This window comes from Ptiloglossa arizonensis, chromosome 4, assembly GCF_051014685.1.
Source record: "Ptiloglossa arizonensis isolate GNS036 chromosome 4, iyPtiAriz1_principal, whole genome shotgun sequence".
Classification (NCBI taxonomy): Eukaryota; Metazoa; Arthropoda; class Insecta; order Hymenoptera; family Colletidae; genus Ptiloglossa; species Ptiloglossa arizonensis.
In genome coordinates, this window is record NC_135051.1 from 25,678,475 (window position 1) to 25,690,587 (window position 12,113).

General features: G+C 30.8%; 3 protein-coding genes across 4 annotated transcripts; 2 read left to right on the forward strand and 1 right to left on the reverse strand.

The window, feature by feature from the left end:
- The first annotated feature begins 1,531 nt into the window (after positions 1 to 1,531).
- Neurochondrin (neurochondrin) lies at positions 1,532 to 5,835 on the forward strand. The gene is made up of 2 exons (XM_076309046.1): positions 1,532 to 1,865; positions 2,095 to 5,835. The coding sequence occupies exon 2, from the start codon at positions 2,877 to 2,879 to the stop codon at positions 5,112 to 5,114; it is 2,238 nt and encodes a 745-aa protein (XP_076165161.1). The 5' UTR covers positions 1,532 to 1,865; positions 2,095 to 2,876; the 3' UTR covers positions 5,115 to 5,835.
- On the forward strand, positions 5,317 to 7,305 carry LOC143146151 (N-acylneuraminate-9-phosphatase). The gene is made up of 4 exons (XM_076310163.1): positions 5,317 to 5,364; positions 6,495 to 6,691; positions 6,746 to 6,978; positions 7,118 to 7,305. Exons 1-4 carry the CDS (start codon positions 5,317 to 5,319, stop codon positions 7,303 to 7,305), a joined length of 666 nt encoding a protein of 221 aa, XP_076166278.1.
- Positions 7,306 to 7,608: 303 nt separating this feature from the next.
- Positions 7,609 to 10,773, reverse strand: LOC143145557 (uncharacterized). 2 transcript variants are annotated; one of them, XM_076309048.1, is made up of 6 exons: positions 10,173 to 10,773; positions 9,788 to 10,020; positions 9,469 to 9,599; positions 9,060 to 9,357; positions 8,619 to 8,978; positions 7,609 to 8,536 (listed from the first exon to the last, which is right to left on the reverse strand). In XM_076309048.1, exons 1-6 carry the CDS (start codon positions 10,213 to 10,215, stop codon positions 8,372 to 8,374), a joined length of 1,230 nt encoding a protein of 409 aa, XP_076165163.1. In that variant the 5' UTR covers positions 10,216 to 10,773; the 3' UTR covers positions 7,609 to 8,371. The 2 variants fall into 2 exon arrangements, with proteins under 2 accessions (XP_076165163.1, XP_076165162.1); XM_076309047.1 differs by having other exon boundaries at positions 9,469 to 9,710.
- Positions 10,774 to 12,113: the final 1,340 nt, after the last annotated feature.

Consider the following 12,113-nt stretch of genomic DNA (forward strand, 5'->3'; position numbering starts at 1 on the left):
TAAGGAAAAAAATAAACAATTCTACGACATTAATAAAATATATGAAAAGAATGAAAAATTTATTTATTCATTACCACAAGTCCATCGATACTCTATTTATAAAAAGAGTGGATAATGGAAATGATCTATCCATCTAGCGGTAAAAAGATGGAACTATTTTTGAAGTTTAATTTGTTGTATATGTTGCGACCTCAACGGCAAACTGCCCAAGTTTATAGAGAAATAGCTTTCGTTTGTACTTCTTGAAATTGCCACTAATTTCTATATACCGACACATTCACATATTCTTTTTTCTTTATGTGTATATGTAGTTTTACAATTTTTTAAATATAAGGAACATTAACTTAAGCCTGCCACATTTTATCTATGGACTAGTATTAGTTTGAAGTTTATTTTCTTAATAAAGAAGATTTTTATACTGTAAGAAGGATATAGGTATGGCCATCTATGTTAAAATGCACGAGTTTGTAGAGGAATAGTTTGGTTTTTTCAATCATTTTTGTAAATACATTATCGATAAATTTCTGATAATAAATAAATTTTATATATAATTCGGTATTCTTTTCCCGTGTTTCACATGTTGGTATATTCTTTTCCTCGAACTATCGTAGATGCTTTTCTTAATTCTGATGTTTCAGGCACATTTAAATATTTTTTTCCCGTTCCTGAAATTCTCCAAAATTATATTTAGTTTAACTTGCAGAAAGGTTTTGTGTAAATAAAACCACATGACTGCGACTGAGTGGGAACAACTAGGGGCTATGCATTCAACAGATTAAAATAGAATTTAAATAAATTACTATTTATGTACACAAATATTTGTTATTTAAGGTTTTAATTTTTACACTAATTTTTCAATGGATATCTTACAATTGGTTTTTCAAATATTTGTTACGCTTTCTCGTGTTTTAGTCTATTTTGCTATGGACCTCGATTACACCCTTAGTCATAATTATATGTCGTTACAAGGACCAATGAGAATTTGATCACGTGATGATCTGTTTGTATGTCCACTTATTTTTATTTTGAATGTACAATAATTAAATATATGCACATCAGTCTCGCATAAATTCATATTCAGAATTATTAATAGCGCGTCCATTTAATACGAAGCATTTTGAAGCCTTTATCTTATGTCAGTTGCTAAATATTCTGCTTCTCTAATGTATGAACAATATTATTGGATAAGATCTAACAAAAAACATGTAAAATGATATTTCATTTACAAGACATTATGTTACGTGAGTACCAGTACCTTTTTTGGGAAGAAATTCTTATTACATTCACTGCTATTAATTTAACTAATTGATAATATATTACAATTAATAATTGTGCTTAGTTTCAGTTTTGCTTGTAAGAAATTCAAATCTTCACAAACACGAATAAAAGAAATTTAAATTCTTCATTGAACTCCATAGATAACGATAGCATATCTACAGCTAAATATAAAAATTAGATTACGCATTTATCGACGATCAACATCGTACGTTTCTATCAAAGATGTCTCTTCATTCGATGGTTAGAGAAGGAAATCAAGGAAGAGAAAAGGTCAGGAACGAAGGGTATCAGGTCGAGACAAGACGAATGCGGTTCGTTGTGAGGCCCGACTGTCGAGATAATTGCATATCCCTCCCTAAAGTGTTCTTAGAAGGGGAGACGTTCTATGAATATCACATGTTTTTATGCGTGATTCTTCGTTGAAGCATCGTTGGATTAACAACAGCAGATTTACCTTTGCTATGACAATGGCGACTTTTCATAAGAAGCATCTTTGTTCGTCGAACGTAACTGTAACCGCCGTATTTTTCGATCTGGACAACACTCTCATCGAGACTAGGAAAGGCGATAATCAGACGTGTCGGAAGGTACGCTAATGCATTTGAAATAATATCGTATATATAAACGGTCAGTATTACTCAGGCACTAGAAATACGTGCGTGTATGTTTCTTCCCAGATAGAGCGTAAAAAAATAAACCTCCGATTTTACTTAAGAGAAACATGAGGGTCACATTTATATCGATAATAATTCATTTAGTTAGTTCGCGCATATACTTTGCTTGTTATTTTTCTTCCATTTTGAAGAAATTTTCTAGGGATTACGTTCGCTCTCTCTCACTTCCGTTTGGATATGAAGATCGCACGAAAATAGAAGCCTCTGTGTAATACGAGCCGACTCCCTGATATAGAGCTTTCTCTTGCACGGTTATTTTCGACCGATCCTACTGGTACTGTCCAGACGCTCAACATAACGTAGAAAAAGCGTGTAAGCACGTTACTGAAGGTTTTCACGATCCTGAGATACCTGTCCGGGCGTACGAAAGATCGCGCGCTATGTGTTATTGTAGAAAAAGGTTATGATCGTAATTTACTGAAGAGAAATATACGTATAAAATAATTTTCTTTAATGATATTTTGGAAAAAAAATCATCGTGAACAGTTTTCAGTGTTGTTCTTCTTTTAATATAAGAATTAGAAACACGAATTAACGAATATTACGTTTTTATAATAAAAATAAAAAGAGGCACAAGACGTCATTAACCTTACTTTGGCAATAATCCATTGGGTGGTAATGTACACGCGTTTGTGGAATAACGTTCGTGGTGGTACAACTTTATTTTTGTCCCTCTAAGTGAGTGTGTCAAAGGGCAAGGCTAGTTCCAAGGGGTTCGCTCTGGGAGTACTGCCAGTTGGCTTTTAGCTGTGTCATGTGAAAGATGCAATCTTCTGTGAAACTTTGTTGAACACTTCATAAATAATTGTTTGTGAAATTTGTTTGAAATATTATTACCAAAAAAGGAAAGCAACTTTAGAAAAACTTTTTGGGAACGTAAAAATAATACTTAATTATATAATTTTAATATAAGAAACCGCAACAATGAGTATCCCGGAGGGTGTGAAGAAATGTGTAGCCATTTTAAAATCTGTTGAACATGATTCTGAAAAATTTGCTGCACTATTTATGGTCACAAAATTAGTTGACAGCAAGGATTGTACACCAACAGTTAAAAAAATATTATTTGAAGCTATTGGATCAAAATTCATAAAAAAGTTGTTATCTTCGCAAACAGTCCCTGTGGATTGTCCTCCACAAGTGTATAAATCTGTAGCATTATCTATACTTTCTGCATTTTGTGGAGAACCAGAGTTAGCATCTCACCCTGATATGATTGCTCATGTACCTGCGTTGCTTGATATTGTTTCTCAAGTTGATGAAGATGCAGCTGATATGTTAATTATAGTTAGTGAAGCATATACATGCTTGCAAAATATTGCCCAGTATCCTCCAGGACAAAAAGCTTTACTTGAACAAAAAGCAATTTCAAAAATGTGTGATATTTATTCGGAGAAGAGTTTTCAAACGGATCAAGCTTTAAATATTTTAGTTATGTTAGTTGGAAGATTTGGCCCAGAAGCTTGGGATGCAACAGATACTGCACCCTTTCATGCTATTATAAATAAAATTGCACTAGATTTTGAAACAGACCATACAGAAAGAAAATTTGAATTATGCACAATTTTACAAGCTTTATTAATGTCTTGTAGAAAAGATATTATCAGTGAAACTGCTAAAGAAGAATTTTGGCCATTTAATATTAACAAAGCTTTGTCCGACATTCTTGGATCAAAAATAGGTAAAAATCAACGTGATCCAGCTTTGAAGCTTGCTTCTGTAATGATGGATTTATTGGGAGCAGAATGGAGTTTGACAAATGAAGAAAAACCAAAAGTATTTTTCTTACTTTTAATTCAATTGGCATCTATAGAAGTTAGAATGCAGTTGGAAGGAAAGCAACTTAAAGGTGTTATGGCAAATGCTGATTTAATTACATCCTGCTTCATTATCCTTGAAATTTCTCTTACATACATTACTACTGATCAATTAGATTTGGAAGAGAAAGAAAAACAGTCTTTGTATACAGCCTTGAAAGGAGCTTTTGCAGCAGTTATAGGTTTACTTGCATCAGTCTCTAAAATGAAAGATGTAACAGATATTAAAGAACGAGTATTTATTTGTGCTGTGGTAAGAGTATTAGCAGCATGGCTTGCTCAAGAGACAAAGGCAATGCGCTCCCAAGTTTATGCTGTTTTACCGTATATTCTAACAGTAGCTAATGACACTTTCTATGCTTACCGAAACAGAAAATTGGCAGAAAAAGCTAAAACAAATGCTAAAACTAAAAGTGATGAAGGAACACCATCTGGAGAACCAGTTATTCAAGATCCTTTAAGCGAAGTTGATCTATTGAGATTGTTATTACCAGCTTTGTGTTATTTAACTGTTGAAGAAGATGCTAGAAATATTTTACTTAAACACAAACAAGAAGAAGTTTTGTTTGAATGTTTGTCTTATCATTGGACAATTGTTCATTATATAAAGCCACCAGTTCCAAGATCAGAACGATTGAAAGCATTAAAAGAAGCAGAAAAAGGAGAAGATCTAGAACTTCATGTATTAGAGGCAATGAAAGATTCAAGAACAGCCATGGTTTCTGTATGCAATGTTTTAATGAACATCACTGTATTAGAGCCAAAATTAATGGAAGAATCATCAATATTTGTACCCTTATTGAAATTTATTTTCAGTAATCTTCCAGAGCTTAAACAAATACCAGAAAATTTAGTTTTGCATGGACACCTAGCAGTTTTGGGATTGTTGTTGTTAAAACAGCAAGCAAAACGTATTAAAAAGAATGATTTTTCTATATGTCGATATATTCAAGCTACTATAAGATTTTTATGGGATGCATATATTATTGACGAGAGTAATGATCCAACTGAGCTTGTTGTTTCTATGCCATATAAAGAACGATGGATGGAAATTATGGAATTATGGTTCCTTGGAATGCAAACAATGGCTGGAGTTTTACAAGTAGTACCTTGGCTTTCACAATTTACTCTAGAGTCAGGTTGGGCAGAAGAAATGGTTGAAACTCTTAAAAAAGTAAAAATAGGAAGCCTTCAGCCAAATGTAAAATCTGCTTTTGAAGATCTTCTATGCCATTTAGTCAAAGCAGATCAAAACATTGCTTCTGTTTTGAAGAAATGTGGAGTTTTAACTGTGTGCAGAAATCATCGTATGATGGAACTTGGAAAACACCTTTTTGGAGACTAAAGCAACATGGAAAACATTTGTTTGATTATTTTTGTAATGTTTAATGTCTAAAATGAAACAACTATAATTTGTGTTCTTATTGAAAAAGCAATTCTTACATACTTTATACACAACACAATATACTTTAGAATGCAGATTTGTTTCTAAGTATCTCTTTTAACATGAAACTTTGTTTTGCCAAAATAATATATAGTCTAGTAACATGTTTTATTTACAGTTTTGTGAAACTGTGTGCAGTCATAGTCTAAATGTAAATTTAGGTAGCGATCACATCTGGAAATAGTTTTCTGGCAACCGAAGTAGTTAACGAATTTTTCAATGGATTACATAGTTTGTAAAGTTTAAATATTGAAAGTACACTACTGCTTAAAAGTGAAAGTTTGAGCATTATTTTTAAAGAGTTATAAATATATCTAATTTTACTCTTTTTATGAAAGTAAGCATTTGTAATGAGAATATACATAAATTAGAAGACATAACTACATTTTTTTGGTGAATAAACATAAATTTTAGCTGTGCCATATGCATAATTAAATACTTTTAAGTGATAGTGTATGTTTCATGTCTAAATATTTTTACATTTTATATATAATCATAGGTTACCAAACATTTTTACAAGTTAGGTATATATTTACTATTCATGTAGTCTTAGAATGTATATATTTAAAAAAATGTTTATGTGTAATGAATGGTTTTATAAAATAACAAATGGTCTTATTAAATTAAATTGTTTTTTAAAGTCTGTCCTCTTTTAAATTATTACCCATATCTACATTAAAAAGTAAAGGAATTACAGTGGATAAAATTGCTGAATCGTATCAAAATTATTTTGAACGTTACAGTAAACATCCGGCATAAGGTTTGCAATAATAAATATAAATATTAACATACAACAACCTTTTGACTACGGCTTTTAGGGTTGGAGTAATATAAGTTTGTTGTTGGCACAACTGATTTTGTTGTGATTACAGCAACGACCGCGGGTGCCACTTCGAGTGTCCACTAATCGGCTCGAGTATTTCAATGAATCAATGCATTTTCTAGGTAATCATCAAAAACTGAATTAAGTGACCTAAATTTCTAACTGATCGATTGTGTCCTTTTCTCCCAAAACTTAGTTATATTATATAAACCATTAAAGTCCACATTCAATACTTACTATTTTCATAATTCCTGATATGTACATATTAACTGGTTTTTGCAATGAATTTTATTAAGATAAACTGCATTTTTACTCTAAAGTTACATTGAATGTGGAAATCAATTTCATTCCCCTTTAGTATGTACTTTGTATTTTGTTCATCATCTTTTTGTAATATTGCTTGATATGTTACAAAACAAAGAGATTTCTAATAAATTGTATTCTAAATTTATCTATAGTTGGCTGAGGAATTAACACAAGAATATGGCATTCCTGAAGATGTATGTGTCAAGATTACAGCAACATATTTGGAACTCTTTAGAAAGTGTCCTGACAAAGAAATTTATACTTTGGATGTTTGGCGTACAACTTTATGGAGTAAAGCACTTGGAGAGAAATATTCATATCTAGCAAAAAGAATTTATGAACGATGGTTGTATTTACGATATTATTATTTGACACTATCGTCAAATGTAATTTCTATGCTCAGACAGTTGAGGAGAAAGTACCTCTTGGGTGTGATTACAAATGGTCCTTCCAATGCGCAATGGGAAAAAATACGCAAACTTTCACTCGAGCAATATTTTGATATCATCCTAGTATCTGGTGATTTACCATGGGAAAAACCACACAGAGAAATATTCAGAAGAGCTTGTCGATCTTTAAATGTTAAATTGGAAAGATGCATAATGGTTGGTGACAAACTGGAAACTGACATTCTAGGTACTTCATTCTCATTATATAATAGTTCCTTACTCAACATATTAGAAGATCTAGATTAAAATAATTTAAGTATTCTACTCTAATAACTTTATATTATAAGAGAGTTGATACAACTAAGGAAATTATTACTTTTATGCAGGTGGAATAGAAGCAGGTCTAGGAGGTACTGTTTGGATTCCAATATCGGACAAATTACATTTGTCACAAGAAGATCCACAACCAGATTTTACTATAAGTCATGTAACGGATATTTTAAATATTTTAAATAGAGGTCCTGGTGCCCCAGAGCTTGAAGATTGTTCTTCAAATGCCTCTGATGGTAGTTGATAAGGAAATCTATTTGTTTTTTTCTTTTTCATAAAATATTATAGATACTGAAGATGAAATTTCTATAACAAAACTTTTTTTTTTGTCTAAACTTCAAAAAATTTCCTCGCGACTGAGTGCTGTTTATTATAGCTAACTATACATGTAATTTATTTTACATGCTAAAAAACAACTCAGAGATATCTTTTAAAAGATCTTGGTTGTTTTGGTACTAAATAGAGAAAAGTAAAACTATCAATTGCAAAATAACAAATAATAAGTGATATTGCATTTGAATGAAAGAAAGCAATGTCTATTATAACTGTATTTATAACGCAATGTATTTTTTTTTTTTTATATTTTTCCACCACTAAGAACTTCTGCTCTTAACTTTTACATTATTTACACGAAATTATAATTGCAATTTTGTATGGATAATTAAGAGCTATATTGTTCTTAAATTTATTTTTCTCATTATTTACTTAATTTACTTTTATAATACATTTTTGTTTCTAAAGTTAGAATTTGTAAAAGCAAATACGATTTTATAAGTCGTATATATGTGAGATACGCGTAACGTACGTACAAAGTGCACAAGCACATTTGCACCTGTATAGTAAGAAGATGTACTTTGTTAATGAAAAATAACCATTTTAGTTTTATATCTTATGCATACTTATGTGTAATATATGATGTATACAATAAATGTAATAGGCTTCATACAATGTCAGAAATAACTATATTGTAAACATGTGTAAACATTTATGATTATGGTATATACGTTTAATATATACGTAATATATATTGTTTAAACAGATCACGTATATACTGTAATTGTATGTGTACATTTAAAACATGTATTTTTTCACTACATATTTTATCTTTGTTGATAATGTAGTGTATAAACATAAAACAGAACTGATAATGAAAAACTATGACAAAACTTATTTCTATTAATAAAAAAATATAACGAATAAAATAAACACGTTTTCAAATTAATACTTTCTTTTGTGTAAGATGATCATTGTAGTTCAATTTTTTTGTTTTGTAGTTCAATTTTTACTTAAATACCGTGCAACTATTTTTCTTATGTTTGTACTTGTTTGTCTTCTAATACTATGAGATCACCAGTTGCAGAACTTTTTTCTTCTCGTTCATTTAATTTGTGTACATCGTTTAATCTTTCTAAACTAAAATCAAGCTGATCACTTTTGCTTGATGTATTGTCATCGTACGATTGTCCTGGTCTTGCCTGGATTTAAAATGTATTTATCTTAATACCGAATAGTTATGAAAAATATTCAATCTGTTTATATAATTAATTCATTAGATACCAGATCGATAGAAGTTGCATCTTTGGTTACGGATGAAAGTCTCTTATAAATCTTTTGAGCTTGTCTAGGATTAATATTGGATTCCATCAATGAAGAAAGAACATTTCTTTCGGTTATATCTAATTCCAGATTGGTGTCAATTAATACATTCAATGTATTACTATCGTCCGATTTACATTGGTCTTTATGTACTTCGTGAAACTTTTCGACGACTTTGTTTTCGTTCGAAACTTTTGGTGGACGAATTTTCGAGATATTAGATTGTTGAATCGGAACAAAATTTTCCGATTTCTCACCGTCTGAATCGTCCGACATATTCAAAGAGAGTTTTAACTGACAAATTTCGTACAGCATTTTATTCTGTACAGAGATTCAATGCATATTACTTATTTGTTATTTTCAAATTTAATTTAAACAATAAAAAGGAAATGTGATTCTGACCATACTTAGAAATGCTTTATTTTTTTCCAAATGCTTCCTGAACACATCTTGTAATTGTTCGTCACTATAGAGTCCATTGTGTATTATTTCGCATGTAATATCGTATACAAATTTCGCATATTTTGCTTCCTCGTTTTTTATGCACGGTTCCTGATTGCATGCGTCCATATCCGTAGATACTCGAGGAGTTTCGAACTTATCGTAACTTCTCGATGAATTTACCGTCATCGAAAGATGATTGACTTCTTGCGTTAAGAAATCGGTAGTAGTTTCGTAAATACTTGAATCTTCTTTGTATCTATATTCGAATATGTTTTCAAGTTATAATAATTGTAAGCGATAAATGCTTAAAACCTGAATAAATCTAAAGCACAATATGTAACATTTTTTACTAAAAATTTTGTTTCACCTGTGTTCTGACATGTTCTCAATTTTTAACCCTGCCTTTGTTGCTTGTTGGTTCATTTGTTCATCATTATAAATAAACGACTCCGACTTATTTGCTTTAAATAATGGCGAGGTCGAACGAATTATACGATTCTGCAATTTTGGTTGTGAATTAAATACATCATAATTGTGACGATCAGTGAAATATCTTTGATCCTGACGCTGGTATAAATATCTTGAGTCATGACTCATTCGTAAGAAATCCTATTTATTAATCAACAAAACGACGCAGATTTAAAGGTGTGATTTTTTCATGGAAAGATCATATATAAATAATTTACCGCTGGATGATGATAAGTGTCATATGCCAATCTATCGATTATATCGTCCCTAATTCCTTTCTTTATTTGTGGTTTGCCATTGGATTTATTGGAAAACCGTTTTCTTTTGCGCATGCAGTTTTTATTTGTAGCATCAACAACGCATTTAGCCATTAAAATGCGCCGTAAGTGTGAACTCATCGAATTGTACGCTGCTAGTTGCTCAAAAAAATTTTGTCCATTTTGATTATATGCTATATTCAAAATATTACGTAACATTATAAATTGAGTAATTACAGAAACGGTTTATTAAAACGTATATTATGTGAAATATTTCGAAATGGATGATATTTTAATCATACTGAACAATGTACAACAGTAAAAAAAATTATCATATCGTTCATACCAGTACTTTTAAGATTAACTTCACTCCTATTACATTTCGTCATTTCTTGATAAGTTTACAGTTTGTGTTTACAACGGTGTTCCTTTATTTCTTAGTCGATTTTATATGAAATTGAAAAATATTTAATTCACTAAGAATTTTTAGTAATGATTGGTAAAAATTGTTGTCTTATTTTTAACTGACAATCATGCTTTCATGTGAATACATACACTTGCTGAAAATTGTTTTTCTCTAGGTTACTAAGCAACATATGTACATAAATTCAACTACAGTCGAGGAGGAGTAACTTTATTTCCATACTTCCAATTCAATATGTGTTAGGTGCATCTCAGGGAAATAATTTCCGTTTTCATGGATAATACGTATTTTTACAGTCCTTTCACTTTTCTTATACAATTGTAGTCTTAATTCTATAAAAGTATTTAAACATTATATAATCGTTCACCCGACGAGGTACAGACCTGATATCGTTTCATATAATTGCAGTGGTGTCACTCGATCTGACTTATCGACCACAAAATATATCAGTGGAAATAGAACGACCTCTTCATTCAAGAACGGTGACTCCGCCAACTACATTCAACTGAATCATCGAAGTCGATAAACGCAAAAGCATTCTTCTTATTACCTATACCAGTTTTAAAAAATATTATCGATAAGTTCCATTCATTTTTATAGATGGAACTTGAAATATTTTAACGAAACTAAGAGTATTTTCAAAATTGGAGACCCAGAGAGTGATAGATGGAATAGAAGTTTCATCGATCTTCCACAATACACAGTACAAACGAAATGATTAAACCAAAAAGATGAAAAGAATCAATGTTCCTCTCAACCCCACCTTTAGTTCTGTCAAGGAACGCCATCTGTGGCTACTCGGCCAAGTTTGTCAAGGAATAATGTCTATTAACGTCACTAGATGGCAATCCTTTGATATTCTAGCAGGTTTAAATTGTTTTGTTAGATAAACAAACAATTAATTCAAGTACTTTAGAAACCTAGGTTGAAGCAATTGATATTGTATTTATACAAGTCATTTGTTATTAACATGTGTAAAGGGTATATTTATATCGATCAACAATATATAGTCAGAGTTTTTGAAGTGTTTTTAAATTAGAACATTATGATGTAATTCACAAGTAAAGTATTAATAAAACAGATAGTGATTCGATAACATGAATTTATTAATTCTTAGTGTTTCAAGTACTCCGATTACTTGTTTATTTATGTTAAAAAGCGATTAAAACTGATTAAAAGTAAATATAGTCGCCATCTGGCGAAGTAAATAAGAATCATTCCTCGACAAACTTGGCCCAGTAACCACAGATGGTGCCACCACCAAAAAAGATAACGATTAAAAATGCAAGGACTTCGTAAAATGGCTATAATTTCGTTAAAAATCGCCTTATTTTAATACTGTTACGCTTATTTGAAGGGCAATTTATACAAGATTCGAAGAATTTCCAACAACTGTTTGCAAAATTGTTTAATAAAATAATTTTGTTGCACTATGATACAAATCATCGTACGCCCATCTGGCGACGAGAATAGGAATCATTTCTCGACAAACTTGGCCGAATAGCCACAGATGGCGCCACTTGTACTATATGTGCAACAAATTTATTTTATTAAGAGATTTCATATAGTTAGATTTGATAGAATTAACAACACAGGAGGTGGTATTGCTTTTTTTCTTAAAAAATCACTTACCGACTTCGATGGTTCAGCTGAATGTAGTTGAGGGAATTACCGCAAACAAAGAGGTCTGTTTTGTGTTATTTCTTGTGATAAATATTTTTATTACATAATGCCTACGATGTATTTCATGTGTGATTTTAATTCCTACAAATAAATAATTATATGGTTCTCGTCATGCTTAATTTTAACCCCTGTATTGAATAGATTTGAAATGTTATTTCGATCCCTATCGATAACGTTAAT